This window comes from Sylvia atricapilla, chromosome Z (genome assembly GCF_009819655.1).
Source record: "Sylvia atricapilla isolate bSylAtr1 chromosome Z, bSylAtr1.pri, whole genome shotgun sequence".
Taxonomy (NCBI): domain Eukaryota; kingdom Metazoa; phylum Chordata; class Aves; order Passeriformes; family Sylviidae; genus Sylvia; species Sylvia atricapilla.
In genome coordinates, this window is record NC_089174.1 from 5,703,712 (window position 1) to 5,722,154 (window position 18,443).

At 38.5% G+C, this 18,443-nt stretch overlaps 1 protein-coding gene across 1 annotated transcript in view; it reads right to left on the reverse strand.

Annotated features, from left to right (window-relative positions):
- LOC136374146 (connector enhancer of kinase suppressor of ras 2-like) overlaps positions 1–18,443 on the reverse strand; it is a 176,990-nt gene that overhangs the window by 22,098 nt on the left and 136,449 nt on the right. The window contains exons 15-17 of the mRNA XM_066339365.1: positions 9,703–9,737; positions 3,886–3,934; positions 1,025–1,073 (exon numbers count right to left, since the gene is read on the reverse strand). Of these exons, the coding sequence (XP_066195462.1) occupies positions 1,025–1,073; positions 3,886–3,934; positions 9,703–9,737 (133 nt within the window). The remainder of the gene's footprint in view (positions 1–1,024; positions 1,074–3,885; positions 3,935–9,702; positions 9,738–18,443) is intronic.

Here is an 18,443-nt window from a genome sequence, read left to right on the forward strand (position 1 = left end):
TTCATTCAAAACTCTCCAAGCCAAATCCTCTCTTAGACTTGGAATGAGCCGTTTCCAAATTCAGCAGTGCCCCGAAATTTTGGTTTCCCCGTGAACACAAAATAAAAAGGGTCTGGTTTATGCATTGTTTTATTTAATCTCTGGAGGGTTCATTCCTCTAAGGGTTGAATTTTTTATTTTTTTTCTGATTAGAATGGGCAGCATCATTCCAAAGTAAAAATGTATTTATTTAGCCTCAGACAGGAACTCAGAGTATGACACAATCTGTACACAGATGCAAACATTACTTTTTTCTGTGTATCTTCCCTTTAGCAACAGAAGCCTTGTCAAATTATGGGACTTTTTAAAACAAATTTTTATAACCAATAAGAATGAAAGATTGTTCACTCCCATAACAGTGCACATGTTTACATGATTTTTATTCTGAAGTGAAAACCAGTATTTTTACTTTACAGCATCCTGTTAGAGGCACAGCATCAGGAGTAGGGTTATTTTTCCTTTATTTTTTTTTTTGGTGTTATTTCAATGAATCTTAATTGAACGGCTTAGATTGCCTTCTAAATATTAATAAAACCAGTTTTAAAATAAATATGGTATAATTTATTTTCCTGAAAAAAAAAAAAACTCTGTAGGAAATCTCCTTAACATATCAGACTCCTTTTTTTTCTGTGAAAAATCAAGTTTATGATGCTACAAGAATTACGTTTGTCCTACAGCTGTGAAACAGGAGAAATTTAGAAAATATAAAACACCATCCTTTGCTGTGTTCCACAAGCAAATTCTCATATATCTGCTCACAGATGCCCCTTGCCTTCTTCCTAAGGAAGAGGAATTTTTACCATCCACCCAAGAAATATTGTACCTATAAAACATTCATTTTGGTAATTTAATTTGGTATTTTCCTTTGTCGGTTACCATCAAATTTAAAAATATTTGAATCAAGCTGAACTTTTGATACAGATCACTTATTGTCAGAGAAGGAGCCTCTTTTTCTAGTTTCAAAATGTTAACTGAAAGAAGTTACCTTTTGACCATTTTCTGCTTTTTACCCTGAGGGAAGCGTAATGGAATGACTGTAAGGAAAAAAAAAAAGAAAATTATGAAGCACCAGTGCAAGTAACAGCAGTAAGATGTAAGAGCTTTCATTCACTCTCCTCTCCAGGGTTATCACAGCAGCAGTGATCACAGGATCTCCCTTCTGTCATTTTTCCCATGCTACTTTCCTCAACATCAAAAAGAAAACAACACTCTGCTAAATCTGCAAATTAAAATCACTTTTTAAAATATTAATTACAATTCCAATGAAACCATCAAGGATTCTTTGCATGAATAGCTGTGCAGTAGTTTGAAAACTAAAGGTATAAACTCCTATGAACGAGCTGATAAACTGACAGGTATTTAAAGTTTGCTGCATCAATGTAATAATTATAAAAATATACATTCAAAAAGAAATATTCACCACAAACATTATATACAAAGTCCTATGCTCAATGAGGTGTCAAAATCACACTCTTCACACCACAGAAACAAGTTTTTTTGATTGGTGGTTGACAGAATAAGTCTCTGGAGATAAAAAAAAAATCTTTTTTTCTTTTGTGGCAGCTTTAGACTAGTGCTATATTCTAATATTCTATATTATAAAATGACTCTGAAAAAAAAAAAAAAAACCAAAAAACACCAAATCAACCTAAAAGCATCTCTTTAGTCAAAACCAAAACCAGGGATAGCACTCAAAAACTGATAAGGATTTGCCTCCAATGTACAAATGCTTAAGAACTGTAGAAAATAATCAGGTGAAAACAAGACTCCATCTCCAGAGAGACAAAAGTTTATTTTAATTGAAGGCAGCAGAGGGAGGAGTGGGTTTGGGCATCCACAGCCCTGTTTGCAACCCTGGTGGGATTTAACCCCCCACAAGAGGAAGGTTTTGTGGGGACTGCAGGGATCAGCAGCTCCTGATCTCTGTGCTCTCCTGACCTCAGCCTGCCCTCCCAGCCAGCCCCAGGACAGGAATGTTCCACAAAACATGGAAATTCTGGGAGGGAAAGCTCAGTGAGTGAGTGTGCAGCGTGCCCCTGACCCAGCACATCTCCCCCGTTCAACTTCATCTCTGCAAATGTGTCTCTTTGTGCAGGAGAAGACAAAGATTAATGCTGCTGTGCTGGAGGAAACGCGCTGAAATACAGAAAATGAAACAGCAAAACTCTGAGAGAAAAGCAGCAAATGTGCCCAGCAGCTCTGGGGGTTTTGTTGATGTATTGCAAATCACAGCAGCAATATTGATCTGTCCTGTTGTGTCAGCTGGAGTTGTGTGGTGGCTGGGGCTGAAAAAAATCTGCTCAGTGCTCCCCTTCCCACAGAAATGTGTTAGGGCAAAGCAGGTGTGTTCCTGAAAAACACATCACTGAATTTTCCCACAGTTTAGGCTAGGGAAATGCAGTGATGGAATAAAAGCCCATAATGAAATGTGGTTAAATTTAAAGGACTGCAAGTCAAATTGAACATCTGGAGGAGACACCAGAAACTGGTATACATCATTTAATATAAACTTTTTTTTTTTTTTAAATGGAAAAAACAGCACAACAAATCAAGGGAGAGCTGAAAATATCTTTCTGACATAAAAAATATAATTCTTCTAAAAAGCTTAGTTAATTATTCTTCCTGTTTTATTTGTGCACACATAGAATGTATTCAAAACAAGGAAACTGGAGAAAGTTAAAGGTTTGCAATACCTTGGGGATCAGTAGATAATTAGCTCTGCTAATGTACAAATTCAAGCTCCACATTCTGCGAGATAAAAGAACCACTATAATATAATTAACTTGGTGGCAAACACTGTGAGAACTCACAACTCCAAGTGACTCAGGGTTGCTATGGGAGACAGACAGATGATGGAGAACTCACTGGGGCTGTCAGTGTTTCAGTTTTTACCTCGAAACCACAACACAGGGCCAGAGTCAGAGAGTGCACACACTGCCACCCCCAAACCCAGCACAGAGGAAAGGAAAAAAAGGGCTAGAACTGAATGAATGCTACATGGAGGTAAATTAAGGAGATCTCAGTGTAATCAGGGGATAGGAGAAGTGCTGTCACAGAAACACTCAATGAAAAGCAGAACTGGCTGCTTGTACCTCCACTGGTTTTAACCACAGGAGTTTTTAGGGAAAGTTATTCAGAACTGAGTCATCACAGCCACAGAAAAGTTTGGGTTGGGAGGGGCCTTAAGCTCATCCCATTCCACCCTCTGCCATGGGCAGGGACACGTTCCATAGACCAGGTTGGTCCAAGCCCTGTCCAACCTAATCAGTGTAAAAAGTGCTAAGCCAGAATGAACTGACATTCTTCAAATGAATGTTGTTTGTCCTTTGTATGAAATAATTGTCAAATGCTAAATAATAAAACTTTTCAGCTGTTTTCCATTGAAAATGGAGCACCTTATAGTTGATACCACAAAAATGTTTGAAAACCCCCAATCTCCATATCATAGTGTTGGTGCTATTTAAATAAATATTTTAAGAGTTTCAAAGCTTTTCTTTACCTTCAGGGCAAGCCTCCCTCCAGAAGTGCCTTCCAGCCCAAGGTGGTGTGTGATTCTCCTCCCCAAACCATCACATACTGTAGAACACACACTGGGGTTCCTAAACTTAACTGAATTCCTAAGTTCCTAAACTTAACTAAAAGTATTCCAGACCTACTGACCTGCTGTGGTTGCAGCAGCAAATTTCCACAACATGGAAATTATTCCTAGATTTTTGTTTTCAGTTCTTTCATAACATAGGCAAATATCCAGGTTTGGGATATCTTAAGTATCTTTTAAAAACATGGCAATGAATTAAACAGTTGAGGAGTCTTCTGCTCATTTAAAGCACATTTAAAAATCATTACCTTCCTCATGGATGTGTTTCCTGGATGGTCAATGGCAGAACTTGCATATCTAGGACAGACAGAAGAAAGATGTCAAATAACCACAGGAAAAAAAACCCCCAAGCTGATTACATAGTGCTTACAGCTGTAGATTTCTAAATATAAACACAGCATCCTGCAGCACAAAGTTCTGTAAGATTTTGCTACAGGATGCCACAGATACCAAGGACTGATGCTTTAAAATGCAGAAGTACTATCTCTGATATATGTGAGTTCTGTAAAGATTGGAGAACAAAGCAAGGCAGAAGCACCAGAGGCCTTTCTTCATCCAGTGCAAACAGTATTGGCCGTGATGGAAATAGGACACTGAATCAGGGTCAGATTCTTCTGATCTGGCACAGAAATTCTTAAACACACAATTCCCCTTCATGCTCTCGAAAGTCAGGGAAAGGAGAATCCTTAACACTGTGGATGTTTTTGTATACATCATGTAAATAGAAACAGAATGCCGAAATGGGAAAGTGATCGAGGGGAAAAATTAAAAAGGGATAAAAGAATTGTGGACATTTTTAATATATTGCCAAATTCTGTTGGTTATAATAATAACAATTGTTTTACGTCAGCAAGGCAGGAAGTGGCATTTTCTCATTTGAAGATTTCCATTGTCAGGAGAAATCAAATTTACCAGCAGAAACTTTTACATTATGGGTTAGAAACATCAATAGTCCTGAGGCAAAGAAAATTTCCAGCCCACAGTGAAGGGGTGATATACATAACATTGAAATTAAATTTGTGGAACTTAATAGGCAAGACTTTGATGTTCTTAGCTGTCCGTAGGTGACATGGATTGAAGGAAACAATGAAAACCTAACACGTTCAGCTTCAGACATTTGGGAAGGGGATGGAGAGATGCCCAAAATGCTGCTGATTGCGGCATTAATGCCCCATTTCTGCCTGTCCCTCACAATGCCATCCTTCTGGGCACTTCATGCTGTTCCATCCTTCTGGGCACCTCCTTCTGACTTCAGGGCTGCTCCTTCTAAACCCATATAGAAAGCATCACTTTTGATGCTTCCAGTCTCCTTCTCAGCCAATACAAAATCTCAATTATGCATCCGTGGTGGTATAGAAAAAGTCCTTGGTCAAGTTTTATTTGCCTCTGTGTAACCACAATGGGTCTCCTCACAGTAATCACAGACTCTCAGCAGCAAGAATGCAGTAAAGGGAGGGAAACAGTCTGGAATTATTGACAGGAGCAGCCTGCTCCAGGCTTTTGAAACCTTGGCCAGGTCAGGATTAGGTGTTCTAGCATGCAACAAGTGTCATTTTTTCACTCGGTGACAGTTGTCAATGGTCTGCAGGAGTTTGTTTGTTTGTTAAAAGATTTTATGTTTATCAAATACCCCTCCCCAAATCTAATTCATTCCTGAAGTATTCAGATGTGTAGACCACAGAAGAAGGAAATACTCATTTTTTCTCCTCTCTAAACTGGTAAATTTTCTATACACAAGTGGTAGAACCAATTTAGACACAGAGTACCCCCAGTATTTTGCATGGTCTGGTTGAAATGCTCTGTATCATATTTGACTGAATTATTTCTCAGCTGTATTTTTAGGAAATCTCTTGTTACAGAAAAAGGAACAAAAAGTGAAAGAAGGGGGAAGATGTGCAGTGATGCAAGTTATAAGCACCTGGACTAATATTTCTCAAATAAATTAAAACAGTTAACTACTAAATATGTGTTCACGTATAATTGTGCTTTTGAAACAAACTTCAGGATCTAGAAAAGATTATACCAATTAAAACAAACAGAAAAGAAGAAAAACAAATCAAGCAATTATTTCAGTATGTCTGCAGAAGCATTCCTTGCATAAATATCACATAGGAGAGGCAAAATATTAAGGAAATTACTGCAAAAAATTGCATTTATTTATTAATGTAATTAATAGAATTTATAATTAAATTACATTTGCAGTCTCATTCTAAAATACTTATTCTACCCTACAATTTCCTCAAATGGATTTCTGAGGCATTTCTGTTTGACAGACACCTGAAAGATTTAAGCAATGTCTACTGAGACTTTGGATGTGCTCTGCCTACCTGTGGGGCATATACTGGAATTTGTGTGGATAAAAAGGTCTTTTATCCATTTTTTTAGAACTTGGACTAATACACGCATGAAACATTTTGGATTTATCCATCTGGTCACAGGAATGCATTTTTATCCACCTCGTGTGGATCCACGATTTATATTTAGGTTACTAGAACTTCCATCTCTTATATAATATATTCCTGTTTCAACGAGTAAATTCTCACTGCAGATTAATTATTGAGTATTTTGTAGTGAGGTTTGAAATCCCTGGCTGAGGTCTGTGCTCTGGGCTGTTGATGCTTCGAGCAACCCAGGTGCACCTGTAAACCTCTGCAGAACCTGCAGTACAGGTGCAGCTGAACGTGCCACATTGACAGCAAAATGTCCGGGCTGAAAGTTATTTTTAAAATGTTCATATCTCTCCGGCATTAACCACAAAAAAAAAAAAAAAATCTAAAGCAGACTGACGGTGATTAGAATAATCTTTGAGCATTATTTACAAAGACCAAATGTGTTATGAAAAAGAACTAGAGCAGTGTTTTCACATAAAAACTGAGGAAATATTCAGAGAAAGTGTTCATTCCGGTGGCAGCTGTGCCATGTGTGAAGGATGCAGTTTTCCTGCCTCTCTCTCCCCTTTGCAGACCTGGCTGCTGAGGGAAGCACAGATCTGCACCCAGGTCTCCACAGGGATGTCACAGATACATGAGACACCCGTGGCCAGAATCTACAGGGGGTTGAGGTTTCCTGTGACCAGAAAAAATCTTCTCCTCAAGTGAAATGAAGATCAAAGATGACAGAGAGCCCTGCCAAGCACAGAGCCAGGTGTTTGTCTGCAGGAAAGCTCAGGGATGGTTCCTCATCATCTGTGATACCTCCCAACAGTGCAAAGGCCCCTGGAAAACAGGGGAACAAATCAGCTGCTGCTCAGGGACAGGCATCTCAGCTTGTCCTCCTAACACCTCAGTGAGCCCACGCATCCAGGGATTCCACCTCCAGCTGCAGCTTCCCAAGTCACGACTCCTGCTCAGGGGTGAGGTCATGACTTCCAGCCACAGGAGATGTGAGATTTGCCTGCCAGCCAGGGCAGGTCTGTGGGTGATGGACAGTGCCCTGCACTGAGGGTTGCTGGTGGAGGTCCTGCCCTGTGCACAGAGCTGGGTGTGAGGTGCTCAGGTGCCAAGAGTTTGGAAGAACCCAGAGTTGTAAGGCAGAGATCCCTCATTTCTGCTCTGCTCCAGGCTGTGACAGCGCTGCCAGGCTTGCTCTATGTTCTACTCATCAAATGAGTTAAAAAAATCTCCGTGTTCCCAGGGACATCCTTGTAGCAGCTCTCACAAAGCTGCTGGAGTTTCCAGCACGTGTTCCCTGATGCCTAGGGAACATTCTACTATCCATCTCCTTGGCTTTTTTAAAACAGAGGAGGCAATAATAAATATCACAGAAGCTCTATAGGTCCCTGTATGTTAAAATCAGAGTCACAGAGTGGTTTGTGTTGCAAGGACCTTAAAGCCTATCCTATTGCACCCTCTGCCACGGGCAGGGACACCTTCCACTGTCCCAAGCTGCTCCAAGCCCTCTCCAAGGTGGTCTTGGGCACTTCCAGGGGTCCAGGGGCAGCCACAGCTGCTCTGGGCACCCTGTGCCAGGGCCTCCCCACCCTCACAGGGAATAATTCCACTATATCCAACCTAAATATCCCCCCTTTCAGTTATTGAATATAATGGTATTTCACCCAAATATGTCAGTTGATCTGCACAGTCGATCTCCTGGTCCCCAAAGCCTAACTCGGGGGGCCAAAAATCTGAAAAACAATTTTAAGCTGTTTAAATCACTTCAAACAAGGTTATCAGGAAAGCGATATCATTCTGCCTCCTGAAACATTTTTCAACATATTGAAAAGGTATAATATGGTCATGTTTTGGGCCTGAAGGCTAAAATGTGTGGGAGAAGGATTCTTCTATAAAAGAATATGAAAACATAGCCTTTTGCTGTGAAAGTTTGCCAAAATTTCATCAAGTCATATGTCCCTGGAAAGTATCTCTTGGCAGATGCCCTGTCCTGTCCACCAGGGAGGTTCCATCTGGATTGCAATGTCCCTGCCAAAAACTGGGCATGTGCAGCCCACTGGGAAAAACCAGATGCCCTTTGCTCTGGGAAGAACAAAATTTGCTCAGAAGGAAAAAAAAAAAAGACTATTGTGCAGGTCTTCCTCGTGGCTGCACCAAAATGTGGGTGTGGAGAAGGAAATGGAAAGGGTGAGACATGTGGCTGTTTCTGGGAAGGGTGTGGGGTTTTTTTCTGATGCAGAGAAGTCAGGCAGGAAGGACCCGAGGGAGGGCACAGCCAGGCAGAGAAAAAGTAAAAACAAGTGGGAGAGAAGAACAGGACAAGACAACCTCTAAAGGGGCTGGGAGACTAGATGAAAACAGTCAGATTTAAAGAAGACAGTAGGTATTTCAAAACTCAGGTGTGAGGGGTAGAGGCAAAAGGTGAAATGAAAGTTGCTACTTCAAAAGAGAGCAAGAATAACCCACTGTCCTCCCAGGTAACCCTGGGCAGGAGGCGTGCTGCAAAATGGAACAAAATGTTAACATTTAAATATTAATGTGTTTAACCTCCTGTAAAAGCAAACCTGTACACTTAGCTGAGGTGATGGACTGCTGGCACTGGAGGGACAGGACTGTCTGCTGTCAGATGAGGTGGAATTTCATTTGTACCTCACTTTAATCTCTGCTGAAAGTGCTGCCCCGTTTGGTTAAATGACATTTTAACCATGCACACCCCACCCAGGGAAACAGCAGCAAGTGGTCACCACCACAGCTGCCTTTCAACTGCATTGTGATGTTTAAAACACATATAAGGAGGTAAAAATGCTGTCAGCCCTGAAAAATCGAGCATGAGGTGGTCAACAGCTGAGAGTGTTGCACCTCAGAATTTTATCTGTAATTCAGGGATGTTTATAGCACTGAAGGGAATCATCAACAGTTGTAAATACTTTAAATTCATCAATGCACTCTAAATCTAATTAATTATTCAGCTTCTTAAATAGATTTAGGCCATATACGGGATGAAAAAACCAAGAAAAGGAATAATTATCATAGATTACAACTAAACTTAATTAGAATATATGATGATACAAAGTAGCTGTTGCTTCAAACATTCTTTTACTGTGACTTCTGGATGCAACATGAATATGACGATATTAGTCAGATAAATAGCAAAGAAATGAAAGACAAAAATCACTGTTTTCTTCATTAGAATAAATTGATTCAATTCAGACCTAAAGGCCAAACTGAACACTCCACTCTTAATATCTATCTACTACAAACCACAAATATAAGCAGCAATCTTGTACAGAGTTAGATTTTCCTTGAAACATTCTGCCTGTCGGTCACCAAAATTGTGTTAGACACATATTATGTTTTTCATCCTCAGAGTGAGTCTGAAATACTGAATTTCAAAAGTATAAAAGTAAATTTGGAAACATAACAGTATAATTTTTTTCCCCTCCACAAATATTTTGTAATCTTTTATCTAAAGAATTTTTTTAAACCTTGGTAATGTATATTTGTGGTTGATGCTGGCAAATGGACATTTACTAAATGATGTCAGCACTGATATCTTTAAACCCTGAAAATATATTCCTCAAATACTGCGAGAGAGTTTCTAAAAGTAAAGAAAGGAGTTCAATTCACTAATATAACTGTGTATATATTTAAATATAGAATAACAGATGTAATTACCTTTCAGTATCTCCACTGACTGTATCCCCTGCTCTCTGTGGAAGGAAAATAAAGGGCATTAAGCACAGCTGAAAACAAGACTTCCTTGGTGCTTTGAGCACAGTGAAAGAGGTAAACCACAGTCATTCTGCTGTTCTAAAGCAAAGGAAATGGAACATTTATTTCCATTTCCAGCTAAGACTTATTTTAAAATTAAGATCATGCTTAAAACAGCTTGCATCTGCATGTATAAACTAACTTCAGATGCTGTGTAATTGTGATCAAATCTCTTTAAAACAAGGGAGATAAAATTTGTTTGAATGTTCGCAAAAGCGTTAATATTTAAAGGGAAGCTTAAATGCAAAGAACAAATATTGCAATATAAAATATAGAATTTCAGAAGGACAAACTTTCTTTGAAATCATTCTTAGCTTTAAATAGCCTGATTTACCAAATTGGTTATTCCTCTGAGGTTTGGAAATGATCCTTTCTTCGTGGAGTAAGTAGCAGCCGACTCAGGGTTAAAAATGAAATTTTCAGACAGTTTAAGTTGTTCTAAAACAAGTTTTATGATGGAGGATTTCTCCCACAGCTAATAATTGAATTTTACAGAAACTGAAATTACAAAACAGCCTCCCCCACCCCGCCAATTTTAACGGGTTGTAAAATTCACATGTATTTATTTATCAATGCAGAAATCTGCACTTGCAAAATCTTTGACTTCCTGGATAACCGAATAGGAAGCTGATAATTTTAGAAAGTGCACTGCTTGTGTTTTAATGCCACTACTTGAGGCCTGCAGCAGATGTTTGATCACAGATAATCCTGAATCATGGATGAGGTCAGAGCACAGAAACAGAAGGGGCAGGGAGTTTGCTGGGACTCTCTCTGCGCATGAAAAAATTTAGGCAAACACATTTTGACACCTCCTCCTTCAAGAAGTCTCCCTTGCCCCTGGGGAACCCAGTAGAGAACCAGTTATCTGCTTTTAGTGAGCTTCAGCTAAAGTATTCCAGCAAATGTGAGAAGCAAAGATGATACCACTCAAATAAGAGCCCTTATCTGATGAAAAATAATGAAGTGGTGCCCTCACACTAAAAGCAGGGAGTTCTCTGACCTTCCTTGGAACCAGGCAAGGCTGGAGCTCCCTGCTGAGTGACTGAGCACAAAACACCCTGACAGGCTTTCCTGAGAGCCATAAATTCCCCAGTTCTCAGAATATGCTGAAATGTGGCATAACTCAAAAAATGAGAACTTTAAAAAAATTGAGAATTTTCTCAGAGCAGACCAGAAGGGTTAACAGCTCACAGCTAAAGCAAAATATCTGCTTGAGAGATGTTGCTCTGGTGCTGAAAATACCCTGCTAAATACAAATGAACCAGTCTGAGCATCCCTGGAAATGCTGGGGACAGCCCAGGAAAATATTGTGTGGCCAAGCGAGCAAAAGAACTTTGACAGCAGCACTACCCATGCTACTGTTATAAAAATAGAATTTATTCCCACCAGAAGGCTCAAAGCTCTCCTTCTCTTATCTCTCTGACTTCTAAGGTTTCTAATTTTAGCAGCTAAAAGTGGGACTACTAATTCAGTTCAGAGCTTCCCATTCTATTTCTTAATTTCCTTTTCCAAAAATGCTCCCGAAGTAAAAGCAAAGTGTTTCCAAATCAGAATTTATTCCCTCTCTCCCAAATGGGACCCATTCCATGTTCTCTTCCCTGACAAAGCTGAAGCAAACCTCCCTCACCCTGCTCTGGCTGGTCTTTCCAGCACCTGAATTACAAATTTCCACTGCTATAAGAACTCAGTTATTTATTTCCTTCCAAGAAAGTGCACAAAAACCACCTCTGTCACACATGATTACCTTGGATTGTGGCTTCCACATTTCTTTTGATCAGATGCATTTCATAAACAATTATTAGCGTGATGTGAACTTGCATATATTAGGCTGAAAAAAAGACTTACTAGAGAGAAAATTGCTTCTGATAATAAACCACATTTTTCTAGAGGTCAGTCTTTCAACATCACCAATTTTTCTGCATTACCAACCATTAATTTCCAAAGATATTGAATAATGTAATCTCATTAACTGAAGCATAGTCTGTAGCAGGAAAATTTTAAAAGACTCTATAACAGTGTGAAAAAGAAAAATATGATTTAACCATTGAACAACTCATAGATTATTGTAACTGATTATTAGTTGCTGTAACTCAGGAAAGAGCAAAGAAGAATATCTATATATATACAGAGGGAGAGAAAATTGTTGATATTGGTACTTGAAACACAAAAAACATAATTATCTTTTGAAGTATTTTATCAATAATTAATTTATTAGAAGAAAAATCCCAGCTCCTGACCAACTCATCACTAACACAGAGATTATTACCAGTATTTAAGTGTGGACACTGGGGATTACCACAGACCTTTGTCACATATTTATCATCTTTTATTTGACTGTTTTGCTTCCCAAAGGATAACAAAGCTTGAAATGCCAACCTTTATAAAGGATTTCTGATACTATACATGGAAACTCCCACACTCTGGCATTTCTATAAATGTCTACCTATAGCTAAAATTAATTTCCTTGTGTAATTGTAATTACATGCAAATTCAATGCTGACAATGACTTATATGTGGAAGGCTCCTACCTGCATTTTCAGCAACTTTATATATAAAATTTTTTGAGCAGTTACTTCTTACCAGTTTGTGACGTTTGAAGAAAAAAAAAATTGTCTTTTCCTAGTTCCCAAACTAAAACTTTACTTCATCTTACTACAAGGCCACTTTCATGAGTAGCAGACATGTGGGAGGCTCAGGAGGCACAAGTCTTGTCATGCTGTCAGAGACTATAAAGCACAAACTCTGTGAAATTCAGGTCACTGGCACCTATCTGCCTTCTTTAGTCAGCTCCACTTTCCTGGAGCTCTAGGGATTCCCATGGATCTGCTTGTGCCTTGCACAAGTGGAGATGAAAGGACAAAAAGGCCTCTGTGGTCCCACAAGCAGATCTGAGGCTCCTCTCCCCAAAGAAATCCTGGAGAAAGTCCCATTTACCTGAAACTTCTATAAATGACTTATAACAAAAGACTCGTTCCTTTGAATCAGAATTTCTTCTCCTAAGTAAAGAAACCAGATAAACCACTAAAAACAGAAGAACTGTGAGCTGTAGAGATAGTGTGAAAATAATCAACATTCATTATTTACTTGTATCCTAAAGCAAGAGACAGGAATATTTGGTAATGAGATTTCGTAATGTGTGTTATTAATCTCAGTGGCCAAATTCAAGATCTTTATTCCATCTATATATACAATTTTTTCAGATGCAAAGATTAACAAGCTTCTTAATCGTACTGTTCTTCCACTCTTCTATACTCAGATCCTGAATTATTATCAATAAATGTAAAAAAAAAAAATTATTTTTTCTTCTACTTCTTTAGCTCATATATTTATTTCCTGAAGATTTCTCTACATTGTGTTTGTTCAGGAACAGTCAAACAGTGGCCTCGTTACAAGGGGCTCTACTTATCTCTCTACCTCAGAGAGCGGATGAATCTGCTTTCGAAATTATCGTGCTGAGCCAAAAATAAAAGCAGCCTTTGAGGTTTTCACTCCACTCAGCCCTGCAGAGGGGAGAGATAGCAGACAGGAAATCACCCGATGTGATCTACATCTGTGTACGGTTTGAGGCACACTCAAATTTGTGCTGGAGGAGAACAGGAGGGAGGTGAGAAGATGAACTGAAGGCAGAGGGAAGGGATCCACTCGAATTTGTAATTATGGGGTGATGATAAGGATTGTCAGCACACGGTGGGGAACAGGGGAGGCAGCAAAGGGAGAGGTCAGGAGAAACAGGCAATTCCCTCTCCTTCCTTTTCCTCACTTTTCCCATTCCCATGGGAACAGGTTGCCTGTGGACCTGCCTTGCCCAGGGCTGACCTTTCTGCTCTTTCTGTCCTCCAAAATCCCCTCCTTGTTCTCCTGCTGGGGAAGGAGGAAAGGACAGAGATCAAGGCTGAGCCACGGAGTAGGGAGAAAAAAATCAGAGGAGTCTCCAAAATGTTTCAACTGGATTCCTACACACTAATCCCTTCAGCAGCAGGACATGGTATTGGTGTGATAAGGGAGAGATTTCTATTTGGTGCATCTTCTGAGGGATAAATATTGCAATTATCATAACAATAGTATCAGTTTTAACTAATATTTATTAACAAGTGGCTGTTAAATTTGGCTTTAGACTGTGTATATATCTAAATTGGGGGTTTTTTTCGTAGCCTGGAAATCAATAAAAACAAGGCATAAATTCATGTGCTAAAATAATACAATGCAGTACAACTTAGTTGTGCTGTGGTTCTCTGGAGTCAGAGGACTGCAGAATGTTTTACAAATGGCAATTTACCCATGAAGTCACAGCAGGTTAATGAATGCTTCGTTTGCTGACTTGCATTGGTAGTTTGTAGTGGTATGTTTGAAGACTGCAGAATATCATCATTTAAATATGCTGTAATAGAGCAAAATTACTTCTGAAAGCACCACATATGTTTGGATAAAGGCAGCCTCATATTTGCTTTGTGCAAAGTGTTCTGATACAGCTACAAATACAAGGAATTCTAGGCCAACCTGAACTTTTGGAAGCAGCAAAAATGAGAAGCATGTCTCAGGGCAGAATTTGCAAACACATCCATCCTAACCAGGCTGTTCCAAACAAAATCCCAGCCCCTCTCCTGAGCTTCTGCAAGGGGTTGGTTCTTCCAGAAATCAAGGACAACCTGAGTTCTGGGTTAACACTGGTTTAGAATTTCTTTTTTTCTGGATCCGGGTGAGTTATTAAGTTCTTGATTACTGAATGAATGTGGAAACCTAAAGACTGATGATATCATCCTTAAAAAGAACCTTTCTTAACAACTTATTTCCCTTTATTTTCCCTTATACTGTAAAACACCTATTTAAAACACCTTTTTCCGTCTTTGATTTGTTTACAGATTAATGAAGAGTGTAGTTTACAGAGTCAGGTCTGAACAGAACTCTAAAGAAATATATTACTGGACTTTGCTACTCAAGGATCCATCTTTAAATACGAGGGAGACACTTGTAAGCTCAAGCCTTCATGTGCACAGTTTCAATGAAAAATAATATTATTTTACAATCAGTACAACTGGGCAGACTAATTTTGAAGCTACAGAAGCCAGAAATACTTTTACTGGCTTCTCTGAGCAGCCAGAACCCACACAGTCATCCTCAGAGTGATTTCTCAACATAACTGCAAGGTAGGGAAAGAAGGCTTCTCGTATTAGAGATAAATAAAAGGCAAAGATAGATTTTATTCAGCAATTCAGAAAGGAAATAAAACTCTGAAGAAACTGATGCTCATCCCTGACAGCAGTTTTGTTTCTTTCTGGAAGAGCAGGAAGGAATAAATAAAACATGAGCACTTTTCCTGCAAAATTGGCAATAAAAGGCTCCTCCTTCAGTCAGTGGAGCTGATTCTCCCAGACTATCTTAATTATTCTACTTATCAGAGCAGCACTCAGACTGCCTGTCATCCCAAAAAAAGCATCTGGAACATCTGGCACATCCCAGCGTGCACCCATTACACAACACCCAGATTTACATTGGTTTTGCACAGGTTTTAATTCTCAGCATGTACCATTAAACTTTATATAGTTTGTCAAGCTGCCTCTGCAGCTCCAGGAACAGTTAAAGAGCATTTCCATCACCCTGTGCCACAGGGATGAGTTACCAACTTCCTGGGATCAGCAAGAAGGGAATAAAAAGCAAGTTAAGCAAAAGTGCTGTGTAAGAGTGACTAACCCTAAAACACCATCATGCTTCAAATTATCTTTAAAATAAAAAAATTACTCCTTGCCTGGCACTCTCTATGAATACCCTAAAGCAGGCATTATTCCTGTTTTACTGTGAAGGAAACATTAAAATGAAAGAATTAATCTTAAAACTCATTAAAAACTAAGTCTTTTCAGCACACCGAATTCTAGTTCACCAAAAAAAGAAAAAAAAATAGAAATACAAATCTATTCTCCATTTTTTTCATATATGATACTACAAAGCAAAATATCTAATTATTTTGTAGAAAATAGGCCCAGAACCTTTACCACCAAGTAAAATCAGCTGAGAAATCATTATCCAACTGGAGAATTTAATGTGGTAACCAGCAAATTGAATTTCAGAGCTTCAGAAAGTCATGCAAGTCTGAAGCAATAAAACCACGGAGTTGAGTAGTGTGTGGATTTCCAGACTGGATCTGGAATGACATCTTCAATATTCTCTTTTTAGATGGAATCTGGTTGCCACAGAGCAAAATGGAACTGAGCAACAGGATAGATACAGTTTTCTATAAGTTTTTGTAAAATCCTGAAGAATTTCCAAGGGTTTTTGTGTTATGCTTTATGGTCAGAAATGCAAAATGAAAAAAATTCCCAGGTACATCTGGTCTGCTGAGCTGGAGTCCTGTGTGATAAATTAATTTTCTGTAGAATGAATTCTGGTAATACTTAATAACAGCATATTCAGGTTTTAACTCTATCATTGTAAGCCCATATTTAGGCTCAACTTGGTAGATGATGTCACTTCAGCAATGAAGCATTAGTAAACACAGAAAGTCATGTTCCAAGACATACTCCATTAATTAATAATTATTTATAACAGCCTTACTAATAGTAATTGACTCTTGCTTAGGTTCTGTGACGTTGCATATCAATTAAATTAGAGTTATAAATATATCCTGGAAGGGGGCAGTGTTTCTTGACAGGAATATTTTACTGCAACATGGCTTCATGCATCGTTTTATATCCTGGGCATGCTGCCAATATTGCATTACCTAAATATCCATTTTATATAGGAACTCTGCATCCTCCCAGCAACTTATGAAATCAGGCTAATTGTTTAATTTTGGGTTCCAAATCAACATTCCTTCCAAAGCATTAATCCAGTGGTGAATCTCTGCAATTACCAATTTTGCAAAACTTCTTACGTCTGATAATTTAAACTGCTGTTAAGTAAATGCCTTTTTGTATTTTTTTGCTAAATATTTATGTAAGTGCTTAGAAAATTAAGCAATGGCTAAGAGATGCTTGATTCCTCCTTCCATCAAGCCATCTTTGTTTGATTACAAAACATTATCACCTTCCCTTCACTAAAGATGATGAAAATCCTATTTATCATCTCCATTTCCCAAAGCATTTATCTGGGCTGAAATTTTGATCTGTATCCAGGAGTTGTACTGGGCATGTGTTAAAGGGAGAGGATTTCATGGAAATGTGATTCCAACAGTTCTGCACTTTTGCCTTCCACTGAAAAACACAGAGCCAAAGAAAGAAGAAAAGCTAAACCAGTTTTGTCAACTTTTCTAACACAAATGTAACAAAAGCTGTTTTAGGATTATCCATTATCATTATCCAAAAAAGGTTTACATATCAAAATGCTTATGAAAATCCTGGTAACACCTTTAGATATTAAGGCAATAATCTGACCTACTTAAACATGAAATTTATATCTAAGAACACCACTTGCTGTTACTTTTCCTTTTTGCTATCGAGCTGCCATGAAATGTTCTTTGATATTTCACATTTTTGTTGTGGGTAGCTCTCTTTCAAGATAAATCTGGCCTTTTTTTTTTTTTAATGGCTTTTAAGAATTCTTTCAGTATTCCAAGTGGGAAGACATTAATGTGAATGATTCTGTGCTGCCAGGAACCCACAAAATATGTGTCAGCAACTCTGTATTTGTCGGCTCAATTCCTCTTGTATATTTATAAGGCAGTAGACAAAGTGCCTCAGATATTCTGATTCCTGTGATTATCTCCTGAAGGACTGCAAAGGTCTCTTTTAATGCTGCCCCTAAAATTTATGGTGGTAAAAGAATTAATACTGCTCTGTCAGTCCATGAATAATCATTTTACCTGTGCCCTCCTCTGCAATTACTGCACATGAAGCAGAGTTTGTGAACAAGGACTGCACTGACTTTTAGGGTGGACTGACCATTCCATGTTGTCTCTTCCCAGGACAACTCCTGTTTTCCAGTTTCCTGCTTTTCCTTCAGACCCTTTAGAGTTGACCTTTTATGTCATTGGGGTATTTTTAAATATTTACTTTATTATCATACAATATCATACTGCTAATTTATCATGTCTGTTCAGTTGGTTGCATGATGGTACGGAGATCACGCAAGAAAATACAACTTCAGTCCCGAAATCAAGGATGAAATTTGCATCTTACCCTAAATGACCCATTTCCCTCTCTTCAGAACTCAGGTGAGCCCACAGATCATCAACAGAATTACAAAAACTGACTGAAACGAGCTGATTCATTTACCTAGTTATGAAATATTGTTGGGAGTTGTTGTAGGCTTGTATAATAATTTTCTTACTCATCCTAATAAATTGCCTGCTGATTTTCTCTCCAGGTTTGAAATCCTTTGCTTTGACTTTGTGATATTGATAATCTCTGTCAGAGAGATTTAAATCCACAATTTCAATAAATAAATTTGAATAAACAATAACTCCATTAAATTCATCTGTTTTTACAAGACACAGTAATCAGAGTGGAAATACAAAAGCTTGTAAATTAATGTATAATGAATCATTATCAGAGGCTCAGTGGAGGATCCCTATGAACCTCCAAAGATAAATTAAACTAAACTCAGTGAGACTGAATAATTAAGAGCACGATTTTAATGAAGCATCTGACAGCAGATGACTCTTGCGGTGTGTTTTGCTGTTCTGTCCTGACTTTTATGAGAAAACTGTCATGATG